The sequence below is a fragment of the Megascapheus bottae genome, chromosome 32 (assembly GCF_031878675.1).
Source record: "Megascapheus bottae isolate mThoBot1 chromosome 32, mThoBot2.hap1, whole genome shotgun sequence".
In the NCBI taxonomy this organism is placed as follows: Eukaryota; Metazoa; Chordata; class Mammalia; order Rodentia; family Geomyidae; genus Megascapheus; species Megascapheus bottae.
The window spans coordinates 2033337-2053450 of NC_143540.1; the positions used below are offsets into that span (position 1 = coordinate 2033337).

A 20114-nucleotide genomic window follows, 5' to 3' on the forward strand; every position below is an offset into this window, starting at 1 on the left:
CACACACACACGCATGCACACACACACACACACGCACGCACGCACATGCACACACACGTAGGTAATGAAAAATCAATGAAGCCTCTGTAACCAGAAGGAGAAGGAACAGGCTGAGCAGCCAGCGCTGGCAGTTTCATTTATAATAGGACCGAGGGAAAGAGAGCGGGAGAGAGAACATTAATAAAAAGCAATTAAAACAAGGCTATAATTGGGACACGGAGAAGGTTCTCTGGAACTCAAAGTGGTATTTCTCAGTTTCGGAAATTCGATGGACAAATAATAAAAAGAATGTTCGGTACGGACAGAGAATAGAATTCATGTTCGGGGAGGCTGAGTTAAAGAAATATCTCAAGACATAGATTACTCTGAAAAGTAGAAACCATGTGGGGGGGGGAACAGGCAAAAGAATTAGAAGCTAAATCCCGAGAGTCAGCTGTGTTGGCGGTGAAGGTAACAGCTGCATGGAGCGCGATAAGCCGAAAGAAAAGTATTCCTTAAGCTGAAGAAAACTGAGATGGCCAGATGACAAAGGCCCACCACGAACGAGGACACCTTAGACATCGTGTGTGCAAGTCCGTATTCAGAGATTGCATGCACCCCGGAATATCAGATTATCATGAGAAAGTACCTGGTCTCACATGCCTTCACCATATTGGAAAATGTTACTTGAAGACGGGATAGTGGAGTACAATAGAAGAGATAAGGAAGAGCTTCTGGCGCTGCAGCAAAACGCCTGACCCCATTCGTTCAAGAGCATTCGAGCTCGTGGCCCGTGGCCCGTGGCCTTCTTGATTCACCATATCACCCAAGACAAGTTCAGTTTTGAAGACAGTTGAGTTGGCAATGCCAGAAATGTGGAAGGCCGTCCAGGGCTCTGCACGTACCCCTGCTCACCCCACATTCCCGTGTCGCTAGCCTGGGGTGCTAGATGGAGACTCTGGGTAACCAATACCACAAATGCCCATCCCAGAAACGTGCGCCCACAGTGCAGTGGTCCTGGGAGACGAGGCCCTCAAGGATGGAGCTGGAGAAGAAGGAGCAAGGCCACAGGTTCCCGCAGGTCAAGGCCTATCTGTCATCGTGCAGTCATGCGTCCTCGCGTCACCAGAGTATAAGTAACCATGGAGGAAGAAGAAAGCATTTATTGAAGCCAGGCGTGGTGGCTGGCGCCTATAATCCTAGTTACTCAGGAGGCTGAGATCTGAGGATCGAGGTTCAAAGCCAGCCCGGGCACAAAAGGACCTGAGACTCTTATCTCCAATTAACCTCTAGAAAACGGGAAGTGGAGCTTGGCCCAAGGGTAGGCTGGTAGCCTTGAGCTGAAGAGCTCAGGAGCAGTGCCCAGGCCCAGAGTTCAAGGCCCATGACCCACAAAAAAAAAAAGGAAAGCATTTATTGAGCACCAGCTGTTTTCCGACGGCTGTGCTTTTGGCGTTGTCTTCCTCACTATCTGCAGCACACCAGCTCTGCAGAACATGCTTCGTTGCTCCGTCTTTATGCATGCAGAACTTGGGTTCTTAGGCGCTCTGGGGGGTTTGTCTGTCTGTTTGGAAGGGCAAATCGGGTTGGGGTGTGTGTGTGTATGTGTCCCATCTCACACAGCCAAAAGGCACAGCCAAAATTCAAACCAAAGCCACCCTGATCCCCAAACCATCCAAAGCCCTGCAGTACATGGGGAAGCCTGGAGTGCAGACTGAGGTGCATTGAGGAGCTCTTTGAACAGGGAAAGTGGGTGTTTACTGTTAACCCCGAGCAGACTAAAGAAAGCATCACCACCATCTACTCCAGAGGCCAATCTGCTCTGCCTGTGAAGCTACGTGTCGGGTATTTTACAAACAACTTTCAGAAGAATGGGGAAACGCGGCCTCATGCAAAACCTCCATGAAGGTGTACACAGAGCAAGGGTATTTCTCTCTCTTCTGCTTTCCTCAGACAAACAGAGAAACTGGCAGGCAGACAGATCTGTCTGAACTGACGGTCCCATCCTCGCAGTGCGAGCAGCTGCTAGCCTGTCATCGACCTGGGAGGTCTCCATTTACTACACGCTCGTTCTACGTTTCAGATCCTTCACACACAGCTCACAGTCCCTATGCACTACACAACCATAATGCAAAAAATAAAAAAGACCCGAGTGATTGTTGGCAATCTTTTGATTAGTCATAACTTACTTGAAGGACCACAGAGCCACAAAACGCTTCCCAATGAGAATAATGAACCCGCTGAGTTATGTAATTTTCTCCCGACCATCTCCTTTGTAACGTTTGTGTGCAGATTAGATTCCGTGTGTGTATTTACACATCACCTCGTAAATAACCTGGGCAGAAGCATGAGGAATGATGAAAGCATAATGGATATATCCTTCCAGAAATGGGAATACTGCTGAGTGAGCCCCTCCTACTGAAACCCAAGCAGATGGCCTTGTCGCATTTGATTTCTGCCTCTAGAATTATCCTGATCACTTGTTCTCTTGACTTTCCAAGCTCCTCGAGATGGTATCCTGTTTGGGGAATGCTCTGGAGTTGTGCTAATATTAGACAGTCCCTGTGACCACGTCCTCAGAGGTGGGGTCCCGCTCTCTCCCCATCTGCCTTCTCATCCACTCAGCGTGTGAACTAGCCTGTGAGTCCAGCATGAAGCGCGAATGCTTTAACCTCTCACAATATGAGTGTTTCACTTCTGGCACGGCGAGGCAGGCCAGCCAGCGCTCTGGCCCACAGCTCGCCGCCGTGGGTCTGGCCAGGAAACAACCTTATTTTTCCAGTGATTTACTTGAATCCCGCCCAGCAAGAAATGAAAATTATTTTCTTCTCTTTTGATGAGTCACGGCCTAGCAGCAGCTTCCCAGCTTAGCCCTTAACTCTCCTGTCAGCTTTCCTTTTCAAATGGAGATACTTATGCATTTTTAGCAGAAAGCAAGGTTATGCATTATTAAGACTATTATTTCTGACTTTACTCTTTGGGGACTAGAGAAGAAACTGGTTTTTAAAAGTAAATATATAGGTGATACATGTAAATATGTGGGTATGTATATATTACAAACATGAGTAGCAAATCTTATTAATATCATCTGCTCTTATAAAATGTGAACTGCCCCAGATGAAAAAACAATCAGATTTCAATGGTTAGTTTGTGAGATTATAGATTGCATTCTCCTTCCAGCTGTGGGATTCAGCAATGTTTGAGTAACATCCATTTATCCCCACCCTGTTTTAATTTCAATTTTCGTGATTTATGAGCCTTGGTCAAGCAATCTTCTTTGGCTGTTTTGTGTTATTTTAAGTCCACGTGGCAAATCGCCTCTTCCCTGCAGCAGGCTGGTCCTCCATGGCTGGAAGCTGTCCACGTACTCGTGCAAATTCAGTAGAGAACCCAGTTGCAAAGGCTCTTTAATGGCCAATTGGAGAGGACACTTTCTGAATGCTTCCATTTCATTATTTTTAATTGCTAACATACATGGTGTCACGATCACTTGTTTGCACCCTCTCCCCAAGCTCCAGGTCTCACGTCCAATAGGAAATGATGAGCTTTGATTCTGTATTGGCAGTGAGACAAGGTCCCCTACTAAATAACAGCTCAGGGTTGCTTGGGGGGAGTTTCTGTGTCAAGAGAAGTCCCTCGCACTGGGGCTCCTTCCCTTCTGATCACAGCCCAGCTCGGCCTGCCCAGCCCCTCTCCGAGGAGAGCTAGACCGCGGTTCTGTGTGAATGGAGGGGGAGGCAGGTACACAGTTCTCCTATGGTCTGTGTGACTCTCCCCTAACCACGATAATCTCCAGGTCGTAGGCTCTTCTTCCTCTTCTCACTCACATCCCTGTGGACCTGGGATTCATCCCTCAACTCCACTTGGTCTCATACCAACCCCCAAGGCATGCCCTTCAACCTGCCTGGTATTCAGTAGTAAACTGGGTCTCTCCTCCCCGCACACAACATGCTCAGCCTGACAGCTCACTGGAATTTAAACAAGCTAATCCACTGGAAAGCACGGTGTTTCTGGAGCTGTGTGTTTAGCTCTGATAAATCCCTGATGGCTGGGTCCCGGCATCGGGTGAAAAGGCTTGGAGGAGAATGCCAGATGCCTTGATAAGCCATTGCATCTGTCTTCTCCCCAGAGAACGGCAGTGTGCTTGTGGCTTCGATCAAATAAAATTAGTCTGCATATTCTCTACCCAGTGCCTAGCTGACCTTACGTATGACCTGAAATTAGTTTACATGTTGGCAGAGGGAATCAGTCCAAACTTAGGGGACTTTTTTTTCTTTTTTCCGAACACAAAGCACAGGGTGTGTGTGTGCCTGCGGGTTCTGGCTTCTTGATGTTCACCCCTTCCCACATCCCCGAAGGCATTCCTAAACTGTCAGACTCGCACAAACTCTGGCCCACCCGCTCAGCCGTGCAAGCCAGCCCACACCTCAGTTTCAGCTCTCAAAATCCACTGCCAGAGCCTGACAAGGGAAATCGCGCCCCCGTCCCCCCCCGGGGCTGGCTCGGGCGTTGGGAGACGCAGTTGTTGTAGTGGACAGATTCCCAGTTGCTGACCTTTACGTCCTCTGTATCTATGGTTTATAGAAGAGCCGTATGGCTTCCTGTGGACGTATGTATGTCTGTGGGTCACTGGACAGTAGGAGCGCTGATGATAAGACAATCAGCAGATTCTTCGTGAGCGCCCTCCAGCTGGGAGCTGCCGTCTCCCGCTCTTGATAAGCAATAAAAACTCACAGCAAGCTTAGCCCGGCCTGTGCCAGTCCTCACGTACCCTGGAGAGCACTGAAACTCGAGAGGTTAAGGACCCGTACCGCAAATGGCAGACGTGAGATTTGGGCCTGCGTGGCCCCCTGACACCAGCATGGAAGCCCCCCATTATCCTGTCCTACGAATCGAGGTGACTGCGCCCACCTACGTTGGCTTGCTTTTCCCAAAACAAATTTAAAGTATTTGAATTGCTCCTTGGACTGGGCGACTTCATGTCTCCAGCATCAGGGGAGAGGGAGGGTTCACGTTACTAGATACTCGGCGGTGTCTTTCAGACGTCCCCCATGGTCGAGCTGCATTTAGGTGTTCCAATATTCCTGACTGAAAATGCCACTTCTTGCCCCTGGCCATGCAATATCGTTCTTAAGGAAAATGTCTTCTGTGCTCCCCCACTCCCCAGCCCCTGTCAGCAGGGACTTGAGAGAGACTACTGGATCCGCACAATGAAACCCAAGTCCCCATAATACTCCCCTGCCTTTCCAGAGGTGCTGGGTGATAAGAATCGGAAAGGGTTTTGTTGGCTTTAATGGGAAAAGTAAGCCTTTTGTTGATGACTCGCCTGCCTTTTCCTCTTAAGAAAAACCCAACTTCAGAGCATTCTTTTCAGTGGTGGCTGGGCATGGCTGCCCCTGAGGTGTAACTGTGTCTAATGAAATTCGCCGGAGAGTGGAGGTTGGGTAGAACAGAGGTGCTTTGGGGCACCCAGGAGATGGGTTTTACTCTGAGAACGGAGCCGGGGCAGAGCTATCCCGGGGCCCTTCTGCAGGTGAGCGTCCAGCTCACCGGAATCTCCACTGGAAGGCCAGCCAGGCCGCCCCCATGCATCCACCCTGGCCGGCTGCTTTTGAATTCTTCCCTGGCTGTCCATTCCTCTGGGTTTCGATCTTTTCCTGGGGCCTCCCGTGGTTATTCATAACCCTTCATTGGCTTCTCTTGTCCTGAGGTTTCACACGCCTATCCTCCCTCCCTTTTCAGTGCTCCCTTCCCACCTCCCTTCCCTTCCCTCCCCCCTACCCCACTGGGACCCCAGCCCTCCCCCACGACATGGCTCCTTACACGTCTCTGCTGCCTGCCACAAATCATCTGTCAGTCCCAATCTAGGAATCCCGCTCTCCTTGGCAGGCAGGCATTGCTACAAGGTCACAGATCTCCTGGCTCTGGCTGAGATGTCCAGGCTTTGTCCGCAGGACCCAGGGGGATTGATTCGTTCGGTCTGATCATCCAGTTGTGCAGGCCCATACCAGATGGGAAGGGGTAGAGACAGAGGGCAGGACGCTGGCAGGGCATTGCTACAGCCCCGAAACCCGGCAATCTAACCAGCAGATACAAAAATTTAGATAAGAAAGAGCCATAATAAATAGTAACAGGGCCTCTCGGCCTCACCTGGACAGAACCTGGGACTTGCTTTGGCTCAGGGAACTCTGCCACCGTCTGCGCACCCACGGGCATGCCAAGCGGGACGCCAAGTGCCCTGCCGGGGACCGCACGTCAGTGTGGTGGGGGTGGCCTGCTCAGAGGACTCAGGACCTCTCTTCCAGCCGGGCTTCATCCTGGCTGCCTGGGCTGGGGTGGGGGGGGCAGCGTTCTGCCCGCCCTCCTCAGGTTTGCATCTCATTCGGGTCCGGCGACGTCTGGCCCACGGGCACACGAGGCTGTTGCCTTTCCCACACAGGAAGGGTCCTTACCAGGCTTCTCCTTGCTTTCACAGAGTCGGCGTGGACCTGGAAGAGAGCCAGAAGCCGGAGCCCTCCTCACACCAGGCAAGTGAGGCTTCTGCGTGGAGGGGGAGCGGGGCAGGGGCGCTCTGCTCCGTGACTGCACGTAGCCAGGAGGCTCCTTATTAACGGGGCTGCCAGCCAGACGCGGGTACCAGGCACAGGGATGCGGCCTGTGGGTCGTTTGGGCCATGTGAGCAGCGCAGCCAGCACGCGCTTCTGCAGGGAAGGCTGCGAGGTGAGCCGTGAACCTGACTGTGGCGTGGAGTTTCACCGTCACGGCGGGAACCCTCGCCACAGAGCTGAGCCCGGCATCAGGCCCACGCAGTGCTCTCAGAAAGCCAACCAAAGTCAGCGCCAGCGCCCGTGGGCTCTCACGAGGAGCGAGTGAGGTCTGGGGTGGCTGGCTTATTTTCAAAGCATTCTCCTCATCTGTAGGTCGAATGATCTATTCGCTTGCCTTCAAGTAGAACTTTTATCTACATTTTAGCCTTCCCGTAACAGACAGTTTTCTCTCAAAGAAAGAAGAAGAAAAGCCATCAAAGAAAAGCCTCCGCCTTCCTCTTCTGTCTACTATTTTACAGTCACATATAATCCTAGGCCAAAAAAAAAAAAAACCTTCCCGCCAGCCAGGGTGTGTGGAAAAGGCCAGCGAGGCAGAGATGGAGGCAGGGGTGAGAGATGGGTGTCTCGAATGTCACCAAGGTCACAAGTTTGGATCCCATGGTCGTGGGCAGGACTTGATGGTCTCACCTTCCCAAGCCGCTGGGAAGCTCGCCACACGGCTTTATGGAACGCCCGCCCTCAGAAACCCAGAGCCTGGATCAGACCACAGGTGAAGAGGAAATAATCTGTTCTTCTGCACGGTCTCCATTAGCTCGAGCTCTCTTTTCCAAAGCTCCTTGTTTTTATCAGTAGCTGTATCACTGTGTGTCAAGCTGAAATGAGGAGTCTCCTTGTTTGGGAGGTGATTTTGTCAGAGAGTTTTGTTTCCTCTTAGGGGTTCAACTAGGCCTAAAACAAAGAGCAGCCTCCTGTTTTTTCCCTCTCTGGGCCTCTCCAAGCGTGAGAGTTCACCAAGAAGAAAATGACCCACTCATTTTCCAATGACGAAGTCCGTTCCCTGGTTTAAGGAGAAAAACAGAAAGAAATCAAATTGCCCACTCATTCTTAAATAGTTCCAGAAACAGACGATGATAAGGGAGCCAGAAATTGGCACGCGAGCCAAACGTTCTGCTTTCTTAAATGAGAAGTTGAAATTCGACACGCTTAAATCTCCACTTCCCACTTGGAGCAGCAACACGTGTGAGGCTCTGAGTGGGTAAGTGTGCCATTGTTAGTGGAGGGCACAAAGCCCACAGGCTCCTCACGTTCTGCCTCCTCTACTTCCTGGAAGATGCCACCACTTCCCCCCGGAAATAAAGGGACTTGAAGAAGAAGTATTGCTGGTGATGAGACACACACACACACACACACACACACACGCACGCACACACACGCACACACACACGCGCGCGCACACACACACGCACGCACACACACACGCACGCACACACACGCACACACACGCACGCACACGCACGCACACACACGCACACACACGCACGCACGCACACACGCACACACGCGCGCGCGCGCACACGCACGCGCGCGCACACACACACGCACGCACGCACACACACGCGCGCACACACACACGCACACACACACGCACACACACGCGCATACACACACGCACACACACGCGCGCACGCACACACACGCACACACACACACGCACACACACACACGCACACACACACGCACACACACGCGCGCGCGCACACACACGCGCACGCACACACGCACGCACACACACGCACGTGCACACACACACGCACGTGCACACACACGCACACCCTACCTCTGATGGCAGCCGTCCCACGGCCGCCTGGACGGTCCCTGGGGCCTGGTGGCTGTGTGCTACCTCGTCAGATACCTGCCCCGGGACGGGTGCCTGGGAATGCCGGCTTTCCCACAGGCTGCATTCATCTCCAAACCCCGGGGCCGAACAGAACACTCACTCAGCTAACTCATTTATTTCTACTCATTTATGGACGACCTTTCCTACCCAAGGTTTCAAGTCCTCAATAACTTCAGAGAAACAGATGAAGGGATCTAGAACTGGGCCAACGGACCTGTAAGACACCCCCGCTGGACGTCTTAACAAGGACCAGCCGAAAAGTCAAGGCTGGGTCATCAGTGGATGTGCCCACCTGGCAAGAGACACGGATTTCTTTTTAAATATCACTGATGTTTTATTCTAATTGGAACCCAGTGTATTTCCTGACACCATAGCGCCACAACCTCTCCAGTCACCCAAGTAAAATAAGGTTAAAAAAATATGACACACGCTCACATCTTCCCAAAATGATACCTGATTCTAATCGTACGTCGCTCCTCCCGCCGACAGACACGTCCTGTGGATAGCAATCCTGGACGCTGACCTCGGGGCCTCACTTGCCAGGCACAGGCTCGACCACTTGGGCCACGCCCCCAGTCCTTTTGCTTTCCGTGTGGTTTCCAGACAGGCTCCCACACTTTCACCCCAGTGGGCCGCAACCCTGTGATGTCTATCCCCACCCTGCTTCTCCCGGAGCCACCGCCAGCTTCCTGGACACTTTAAAGTGCAGGACATTCCTCGAGGGCATGTTTTGAGCGGGGAAGGCTGGCAAAGGGATGGGTGGCGTCTGAGGAAGTCCTTGAGCCAGGCCCTGAGAGCCTGGGGAATCTCCAGTGCTGAAGTTGAGAGTCTTCGGGGTGCCCGCGACGCCCTCGGAAGCATGAGGGGCGCCCTGCCTTCTCGGTATGCTTTTGAGTAGATGCGGCTTTCCTCCCCGGGTCTCTAGGAGCATCTCCGCGTCCTGTCTCAGCCTCTCCATTTGCCCTAGCTGCGTCCCCACCGACGGCCTGTGGCTCTGGCTAGGTGGACAGAGGCAGACTGCAACCCCCGTGCCAGGCAGTTGTGTCCACCATGGATGGAGACACTAGCAAACCCCATTTGGGAAGCTATATATGACCAGGTGTGAAAGACCAGAGACCTTAATACCGGTGAGGGGACAACGGGAAGTTCAGATCTGAACGTCACCGGGCCCCTCGTTTCAGGCAGAAGGTAAATGGCAGCCTGAACGTAGGCTGCATTCTCTCCTTTCTTGTACTCCTTTTCATCTGTAGGGAACAGACACGGCCGGGCGCACGTTTCTCGGGGCTGAGGGTGGCGTTTTCTGTCCAGCCGTTTATCACTGGCTGAGGAAGGGCAAGTCATGGCTCAGGTGAAAAAAGAACCCGGGAGCGTGGCCGCGTGGGAGAATGCTTGCCTAGCGTTCACAAAGACCAGGGTTCCATTGCTGCACAGGTACCGACATGCAGAAAAAGCTGGAAGTAGAGCCGTGGCTCAAGTGGTGCAGTGCTAGACTTGAGCAAGAGGAGTTCAGGGACAGTGCAAGGCCCTGAGTTCAAGACCCAGGACTGGCAAAAAGGAAAGGAAAGGAATGTCTCAATGCTCTTCATAAGCTACAGCGAGCTGTTCAAAATCAGCCTTTTGAGGCAAGCTATCGAAACGAAGGTAAGGATGATGAGTCAAAGGACAAAGAATGGACTCGTGTAACAGTGACATTCATAAGACAATATGTTGAAAATGAACTTGGGAGGGGCGGGAGGAGGGATAGTGGGAGAAGAACATGGGAAGGGTAACAGTAATCAAGAAGTAATGTACTCACTGCTTTATGAATGTAACTGTAACCCTCTATAATAAAAAATAAATTTAAAAGTACCAGTGTAACAATGATCAGACCTCTGTCATGTCTTTAGCAGTGACCTTTTAGTAATCCATAAGTAAACGCCATCCAACTCTGACAAAAGTAAACTGTGAAATTCCCAGCGCAGCCATCTGACAGAAATACCATTCTATGGATGTCAAAGAAAGTGGCATTTTTAGCTACCTCATAAAATTAAGAAAAGCAAATATCGAATCTCACTGGAAGTGTCTCATCTGCACAGTAAAATCTCAGAGCTGCTTTGCCATTGGAACGAATACGCCTACACTTAGAAAGCTTTCTTAACGTAGCGTGATTGGAGTGTGTGTGCGTGCGTACATACCACGACTGGGGCTTCGCCTCAGCCTGGGGACGGCCCCTTGGCCTTTTCACTCAAGGCTAGTGCGCTACCACTTGAACCACAGGCCCATGTCTGCCTTTTTTTTTTTGGTGCCCAGGCTTGCTTCATGCTCTGATCCCCAGATCTCAGCCTCCTTTGCCCCTGGGAGACAAAGTACGGTCGGGAGCCACCAGCACCCAGCCTGCCGTGTGTTTTTATATTTATCTAATGCTTTGCTCCCTGTCGTCTCTCCAGGAAGCCAACAAGGCGGGTAAGCACGCCACCAGAACCGAGAGCGCGCTGCTGTTCAGGATGTGGTATGGCTTTGACCACAAGTATCCTTGGTCCACTGTGACCCAGAAGCACTGCCTCTGGTGGAAAATTGCCTTGATCTTAAAGGTGCGGGTTCCCTGCTCCTCGAGAAGCCAGAAAGGTAAGGCAAATATGCACATGTGGTTTTCTTCCCCCAAAGATGAGCGTGGAAAGAGGATTCCTTCAGAAGCTAAAGGAAGACATTGTGGAGTCGGGACCCGAGAGCTCTGCAGAGCTAAGGCCCGTTCTCCGGTCCACGGTGTTTGGTGTTTTTCTGTACTCACTGGATTATAGGTTCCAGTGCCAGTGACAGCAATCATACCACCGGTTTTGTGTTTTGTGTTTTGCTGTTCTTTGTGAAGATCTTCCTTCTGGTTGGTTGGAGGGGGTGACTGGAGGGCCGGCACCCCCTGTGTGCTTTCATTTCATGCTGTAAAAAAAGGAAAATAAACAGGGGTTCACCCTACTGTAAGGTAGCACCGCGCTCGCTGCAGGCAGACGTGAGGGGGGCTTTTCCTCCTAGATCAGAGTGGTCAGTGGGAAAGAGAGAAGGAGGGGCCCAGAAAAGGGATTTAGAGAGGAGGCAAAGAACAGGTTAAGCTGGGAAGGAGGTGGGGAGCAGGGGCGGGATGGGACGCGAGGGGAAGAAAAGGAAACTCACATCACAGAAATGGCCAGAAAATGGGGAGAAAGGACAGTTTAACGCCAAGGGACCAGGGCTGAGCTCAACCAGAGGAAAGCATGGTGTGGACTGGAAAATGATTGTGCAACAGGAGAGGGCCTGGGGGGTGGCGGCCTGGACCCGGGGTTGGGGCAGAGGCTCTTGGGGTGAGTGCCTTGTGGTCTGTGGGTCTTGTGTCTTGCTTCCTTCCATCATTCTCGAATCCCTGGCGACCATAGGTTTATTATCTTCCTGAGGTCTTCCTGATTTCCACCCGTGGCAGATTTCGAGGAACAAGGGTTTTCTTCTTCCTCTCCTTGTTCCTATCTGATCAGCAGATCTTTGGGCACGGGTGAGGATGTGACTGAAAAGTACACAGAAGGAGGCAGGTCACAAGAAGATGGCAAGTCAGGAACGGGAGAGCAGACTTGCTTTCCGGATTCCGCATGGGAAAATATTAACTCAGGGATGAGAAAAATGGAGGTTGAAGCCCGCTCGACCTTTTAGCTTACAGCCAGGGACACTAAACTCAGGTGATGTCATCGTTTCTGATCCTGCCTTTGGTGGGGGGGGGGTGTTATTTCCATACAATTAAGGACAGGCTAGCAAAGATGAAAGCAGATTTATGCTCTCGCCCAGGTCTCTCCTTCTGGTAATTTGTCCTCCCATGCATTCATTCTAGAAATTGCCGTGCAGACATCGCTGCACACATGTCTATTTTCCCCTAGACAACAGAAGCTTTGTGTCCTATTTAGGTTTTGAATTTATACCTGGAGAGTAATAGGAAGCCAACCAGCGTGGGCTGTGTGACCTCCTGACAGCACTGGATTTTTAGAGACAATCCAGTTGGCATTCATTGTCCATAGAACCCAGCAAGGCAGGGCCCCCCCCCAAAAAAAAAACACCTCTGAGTTTAGTTCAGCCACAGCCAGTACTGAACCCCTGCCCATGCCTGGCCCAAAAATGCTGAAAGTAATGGAGTACAGGTTGTAGAGAATTATTGGCAGGCCTGGGTTGTAACTGAATGGTGGGCCATTCACCTACTGGTGTTCAAGGCTCCCCCACCCCATTTAAAAAAAAAAAGAAGAAAGGAAGGAAGGAAGGGAGCTATGGATACAAGAATAAATAAGTCTGCAGACAACTATGTCTGCAGGGACTCTCCGGGGGGGTCAGAACCAAGGAAGCCATTTGCCCATGTGTAGAGAGACATACCTACGGACTGAGTTCCAGGAATTGGAGTGTGAAATTGTGGATTCTGGGGAACACATGTTGTCAAGGACATGCCAGTCTCTCTGTGGAGACTGGAGCAGGAGCTAAGGCCGCCGCTTGTTTGTTGGTCCACGTGTGCAGCACGGGGTGTAAACTCAAAGCGTGTTTCACTACTGGAGCTACTTCCACGCCGCCAGCCCCTTTCCAGCTTCGCTGTGTTTGAGGTGGATTCCCCCTTGATTCCCAGACAAGCCTGGGCTGTTTGTGTGGCTCTGTATTACCAGGGTGGCAGGCCTGTTCTGCCACATCCACACCCCACAGGTGGGGCGACAGGTGCGTGCCACTCAACGCTAGCCACTGGTGGAGACGGAGTCTCGCAAACTTTGGTTTATTCTCCCTGGGACTGGCCTTGAACCCACTCCTCTTGTGTGTTACTTTACCTGAGAAGCTCATGAGCAATGAGCGATGGTGAATCCCTGTTCTGTGGCGCATTGCGGGTCTCATCTTCATCGTACATGGGGGCCGAGAGTCCACTCCGTCAGGGACTGCAAGCGTGGTTCCCTGTCCTAAGAGATGGACTCACGCTCGCCTCGTTCAGAGGGAGCAGACGCCTAGCCTAGATACCAAACTCCCGAGGCACCACTCCCCTGGGGAGTAAATGACTTTCCCCGGCCCAGGCACAGTCGCCAGCGTGTCCCTCCTCTCCTCTGGCTCTGGGCTGACTCTGCCCACACACATGTCTACGTGAGCATCCGGCCTTCTTCCATACTGTCCCCACACCCCCAGAGTGTCTTTCCTTCCCTCCTTCCATTCAGCTTCTCACTGAGACCCTCGCGGCTCCCACCGTATCCTTCCCTCGTCCTCTCCTGCTGTGATTTTTTATTTTTTACTAGAGGACATCCTCGCTCACCTCCTCTGATCAGGATGAATGCCTTCTGGGGGCCAAACCTCAGGCTCCTTTTGTACCCAGCTTTGTCCGCGGGTCACAGGAGCAGTGCCTGGCTCGATAAATAATTGTCAATCGAATGCCTGAATTGATCGGACAAGGAGGCAGGCGACACTTTCCAAACTTCATTTGAGATATTGATGTAGCAGGAGAACGCCAATTAATTATCTGAAGGTCACTAAGTGGCCCAGCAGATAATTCGGGGGTTTCACCTGCGTGACAGCTCAGTGTCTCGCCCAGCCCAGCCCCGCCCAGCCTCAGTGTCTCACGCCTAGACAGGACGAGATGCCCTCGGCTGGCCTCTTTCCTTCTCTCACCTCCTTACACACCCATGTGCACACACACAGGGAAAGAAACATTTGTTGGTCATCTCTTGTTGAAATGCCACCCCCAGGATTTCACAGGTGGAATTTAGTGGGAAATGGGATTCGTAACACCTTCACAAGCTAAAGTTTTGAATGAGGTTGTGAATTTCATACAGAGGAAGATGAGTCGAAGGTGGAAAGCAGCCTGATCTCTTCAGAAAACGTCATAAATGATCCAGAAGTTAGAATGACTTTGGTTCCTCAAGTACAACTGATCCAGAATGAGGGAGCAGCTTTGGAGTCATGCTTGAGACGGGGCGGGGGGGGGGGGGAGACCCTCGCTGGGTGACGCCCTGACTCACAGTCTCCTAGAAGCTGGAATTGGCATCTCCTTCGTCATACCTTGAGATCTCTGATGTGCGCGCTCAAGTAGATTCCACAAAGTGGAAGAAAGGCTCGGGGCTCCGTCTTGTCCATTTTGAGGAGTATGACAAGGGAAGTGGGACCCGGGCCCTGCCTTCAACCACAGTGTGACAGACGAGGCTGGCTCCGTGACAAAATAAGGAAACAGCACCACGGTGATTCCATAGATCTGCCGGGTTTACTCGCGGTGGGATTTTAATCCTCACAAGTACACATTTTGTTTTGTTTTAAACATTCCTCTCTTAAAACTTGACCGAATCCATTCTGCCCCCACGCAGTCATGCCCATGTGAAATCGCAGGTGTGAGTATTGCGAGAGCGATCTCCATGTAAAATCATGACCTCCCGCTGCAGGGGTTTGCCCTTCTGATTCCTCCACGCACCGTGCATCTTTGATTGGGGTGGTGCTGTGGCCTGCTGAAGGACTCCAGTTTGCCTCACAGAATACCCGGAGAGGAGCAAAGGCTGCTCCTATGGGAAAATGAAGGCGATATAAAAGTCCTTGTCTCCTAGGTCTGATGATTGAATGACGACCCAAAGACAGTGCTCAGTAGAGGCCAGGGTTAGGTTATCGTTCTAACCAACGTGATACCTATCGTCTCTCATAGGTAAGAGACTGATTTATAGGAGGGATTTCCATGTTTATTCTCATGGTCTGGGAGCGACTTGATTTTCCACTCTTGGCTTTCCTGGCAAGGAGGTTTCTGTGTTTGTTTTTGTATTCCGTTGCCACCGCTGCATTTTAATACCATTAGAAAGCCTTCCATCTCCAGACGCCGGCCGTCAGAAGTCCTCCCGATTCGATGGGGAGCCAGCAGCTGTGGCTGGATGTGGAGCTGCCGCTCCCACGGTCTGGGCCCTGCTCGTGCGCGCGCTTCACGATCTCGAATCGTGACGGCCCATGTCTCTGGAAGTGGCCCGCAGATCCCCATTTTGACATGCTGTAATTGCTCCACAGTGGGTGTGCCGCAAACCTTTGCTGATAAGTATTCCTCCCGCGCCTTCCTGCGGAAAGACGCTCTTCCCGGCACCTTCCAGGCAAAACTGTGCTGGCCATTAGCGATGCCGTGGTAGATTGCAGATGTCTGGGTCAGATGCCAATGACTTTACGGGGGGATTAAAAAAAAAACTCGCAGTAAAGACTGCCAGAGATGCGTACTGCTTTCATGTGGCCAGCACTGGAGTTAGTCCGAGGGACGGTGGCATGACAGGGCCAATAATACACTGAAATTCGCCCCGATGGTTGCCCCCCCAAACAGACATCCCCCCCAGCATGAGGACAGAAGTGGTCTCATGCTGCTTTAAAAGACATTTTGGAGCACTGGCCCTGGGTTTTAAAACATAATCGCATTAAAAGAGCAAAGTATGACTTCACTGAGTCTTCAATTTCTGCTAGTGAAAATGTTTCAGTGGTGTGACTGTGAGAGGAAGGGCAACAGATCAAAAACAGTCCACAGCAAACAAACAAACCCACCCATCCCTCAGTTTACCCTTTGCTGTTCTCTCAGCTACCAAATAGAGCTTGTAGAATTGCTGACCAAGGCTTGAAGTCAACAGATAGAAGGTGCTTGAATGAACGTGCTTTCCAAAAAAAAAAAAACAAAACACTATGTGTTCCTAAACTGTAGAGTGCCACGGCCCCCGCCCACCCCGCCCACCGCTGGAGGCCGACTCCATGGGCTTTGAACTGTGGGGGAGACGCATAGGAGAGTGTGCCTTTGTGCACAGGAAACAGGCGCATCCTGAGATGGCTGCTTTTGACATCCCTTGAAATCATTTCCTTGGAATTCCTTGAAGTCCACCAGTATATGAGACTGGGCTGTTGCCAGTAACTGCAGCCAGGACTGGTTTCTGGCCCATACAGGATGGGGGGCGAGTCTGTGCCTCACCCTGGACCACGTACAAAGCCTGCAGCCACCTGGGCCTTCTCGGGCATCTCTCCAGCAGGAACAAGTGCCACCCGCCACATCCCAGCCCCAGTGGCCCTGCTCTGGTGGCCCAGGTCCCACGCCCTTTGCCCCTGCCAGTGCCAGTCACATAAGGTAAAGGGCAAAGGCTAGCCGTGTGCGGGCTTTGAGTGCCAAAGGAGAAAGGGCTGCCCCATCTCAGACCAGTTCCACGGTGCACGCCCAGAAGCCTGGCCTTTGACAGCTTGACCATTTGTCTGTCTTCTCCATTATGTTCTTTTTTTGCCCCCTGAACACTGAGTCTGAAGTCCTGGGGTCTTCTCTGCACTGAGCTGTTCTGGAAACGCCCATTCAGGATAACTGGTCATTGGCTAAGCATTTCTCGAACATCAAGTGCTTCCTCAAGTGGAAACGATACTAAATTCAGTGACGGGTTATAGGCCTGAAGGCCCGGCTAAACAAAGCATTGTCTTACATTTTTATTCGGTCTAAATTCTAAACGATTCCCCACGACAGCGGAGATGGCGGGGGCTCCGTGCCTGCTCGCCGGCTTCAGGCCCCTCTGAGGAGTCTTTGTCCCTGGGCCGTGGCTCCCACAAACTTCGCTCTTTGAAAGTGTCCCACTGAGGTCTGCACTTCCTCCCTGGCCCGGCCTGCTCAGAGCTGTTTGTTTGTGTTCCTGTCCTGGAACTGCGGATTCAAACCCTCTGCGTGTCTAGCTGGCCTCTTTTTTTGCAACCCTTTGAAAAATGTCACCATCGGGCTATTTGGAAGCCACGGGCGCGATTCAAATTGGTTTTCCAGATTTTTCTTTTGGCCTCATTGCCTATTTTCCAGTTCCATGCTGGAACTTTCTGAGGCTCGAAACCACGTCGCCGGAGAATTCCAAAGCAAGCACCACCTCCTGGCATGGTGCCCGTGTGCCCATGTGTGTGTGTGTGTGTGTGTGTGTGTGTGTGTGTGTGTGTGCATGCGTGCACCCTGGGCTACGATGGGAACTGTGTCCAATAGGGTTGTGAACAAAGGACTTAAAAGCTTCCATCTGAGCTGGCGTTGGGTCCTTCTGGAGGGACTTAACACCCTCACCAGCAAGTTGAACGAGGAGAATAGATAGATAGATAGATAGATAGATAGATAGATAGGAGTTCAGGAAAAGGAAGAAAAAGCCATCTCTTGTGTACTTGGAAGAATGTAGAGCTGTTGCATTTGAGCTGGAGTTGGGTTTTATCGGAGTAGTCGTTGGCAAGATGGAGGAGAGAGAGGAGCTGCCTGGCTCTGGAGCAGAAGGAGGAATAATGCTGTGACACCCTGCCTCTCCTGCACCCAGAACCCAGGAAGTGATTCATAGGACGTGCGTATGAGAGAGGCACACGTGGTGAAATCAATATGCCGTCATCGACGACGGTTCAACCTCAGATCTGGCTCCTGGCTGGCCTGCCTTTCCCTTCCTCCTGGAAGAAAGAAGGAAGCGGTTAGACCGCCTTCCTGACAAGCCATGGACTTCTAGCCCGACCCCCTGCGTCGTCACGGGTTTAGAATAAGACGTGGAAGACAGAGTTAGAAACAGCTTCTAGACTCACACATGGTGTCTGTAGCCTATGTCTTGCGTCTGGAAGGAAGGTTTGAGAGGAAGCCACACCGCTATGGAGGGCCGCAGGTAGCAACCCTGACTGGCTTTCTGTGATGGCACAGGTGGAGAAACTGAGGCTCAGGGAAGTTAGGACTAAAACCCAGGGCACAGCTGGCCCTTCTCCTGAGGCCCACTGCCCTAGCCTGGGCCCGGCCATCCTGGACCTCAGATAGCTGTGGTGACCTGTGGTTTCCTGCGTTGCTGGAAATAGCTCCGTTTCCTGCTGACAAATGGTCTTCCGGGGAGCGTCGTAAGCTGGTTTTCCTGTCTCCAGTTCTCTGTTCCTTTGGAGTCATCTTCTTGGCTTTCCCTGTTCTTAGCTTTCTTGTCGCATTGTGGATGCAAATCCAGCAACACTATGTCCGCCCCTCACCACCACCACCGGCTGAAGTGGTACAGAAAGCCCCTGCTTTAGTAAAGCCAAGTGCAATGGCACAGGACGGCGCGGGCGTCCCCGGGCAGAGCAGTCTGAAGGCTGAGCTGGCAGCTGGCACGCGGCCCCTTCTGGGTTCCCGCGGCCGCTCGGGTCAGCATTCCCTCCCACGCCAAGTTCGGGCCCTTGAGTTGTTTGGTGTGTTTTGTTTACTTAAGGTTCAGTCAGTGGGGGAAAAAATTCCATTTCCTTTCCTTTGCCTCTGTGAAGTAACTATTCATTTTCTGTGCCGGACTTGCAAAGGGAAAAGTGAGCTTCTCCTAAGCCGTGCTGTGACTTAACTGTGTGGTGACAGGTCCGCTGGCAAATTTTGTGAAGTTGGGGTATAAATTATTTTCTCGCCGTTTCTCTACCTAGTTAGCATTTTCTTTCTTCACCTTTTCATTGTATTCATGGGTTTAAAAAAAAAACTATAACATAAAAAGGCCACATACTCGTGAAAAAAAAAGAAATGACACTTGAAGATGATTCACATTTATTTTTTTTCCACGACATGAGGAGACTCTCTTCTTTTGTTGTTAGCTCAGCTTTCAGTTCACTACCAATAATGGAAAAATTCAATGAGTTTGCCATTGAAGTGGTTTTTTTAGCCTCTTCTATAATTCTCTATGTGTAGTGTTTTTCCTGTGCCCTTAGCCAAATGAAAAGAAGAGGGAAATTTTCCCACAAGTTTATTATACTGACATGTATTGAGAAATCTATATTCAGGTAAGAATATACATACATATCCATATGTATGTGTGAGCTTGGGGTGGTTGAACATTTATTTCGTCTGTGCTTGGACTTCATACAAATATTCCTTGTCCACTACTGGTCAGCCTCAAAGAGGCCTGGCTTACCCTCGTCATCTGCTGCCCATCTCTCGTACTTGTTCTCATCAACTACTTTTTCAGACCTACCTCTTCTTTCCCGCACCTTCCGGCCCTCCCTCCTGGTCCACAGAGGACCTGGGAAAAGCTTTAGAACCCAGTGACTCCTCTCCCTTGGACTGAAATAACATGGAAAGAGAGAGTTGAGTTATAAATTTGTGCCCCCATCAACCAACCTCTGGACACCTAAATGCAACTTACTGCCCAGTGTCTACGTCTATGCTCCAGACACACATTCTAATCAAACTTAAAGCGAAGCTCAGCCTGGTCCAGAATTCCTTCATTCTCTTGTTCTTTTTGGGTTTGTTTGTGCCAGTCCTGGGGTTGAACTCAGGGCCCGAGCACTGTCCTTGGGCTTTCTCAAGGCTAGAGCTCTACCACTTGAGCCTCAGCACCACTTCTGGCTTTTTCTGTGTACGTGGTACCAAGGCATCGAACCCAGGGCTTCATGCATGCTAGGCAGGCACTCTACCACTAGGCCAAACTCCCAGCCAGTTCTCTTGCTCAAACAAGAAGCTCAAGCTCTTCTGAATCAGTCCCATGACCTCCAGACTATCCGCTTGGTGTGAACACTTCAGAGCCTTAGAATTGTTAGGGTAGTTCCGCTGAGTTTTCTTAACTGAGTTTTCTTTGAAAGAACTACAAAACACATGTCTCCCCCCAACACACTAAAACAAGAAAGAAATATAAATGAGGGAAATGATGTAAGTGTAAAATACTGCACAGGGTCAGGCATTTAGAAAAATAAATAAATAAAAAAGAACCATGCCAGGAAAAGTTTTGTTTTTTGGGAGAGCAACAGTATTCATTGTGGCACTAATCAAG

At 51.2% G+C, this 20114-nt stretch overlaps 1 protein-coding gene across 1 annotated transcript in view; it reads left to right on the forward strand.

Moving 5' to 3' along the window:
• The window catches only part of Slc9a9 (solute carrier family 9 member A9), a 203614-nt gene that overhangs the window by 159911 nt on the left and 23589 nt on the right, over positions 1-20114 (forward strand). The window contains exons 14-15 of the mRNA XM_090323408.1: positions 6455-6506; positions 10851-10930. Coding sequence (XP_090179534.1) covers positions 6455-6506; positions 10851-10930 — 132 coding nt within the window. The remainder of the gene's footprint in view (positions 1-6454; positions 6507-10850; positions 10931-20114) is intronic.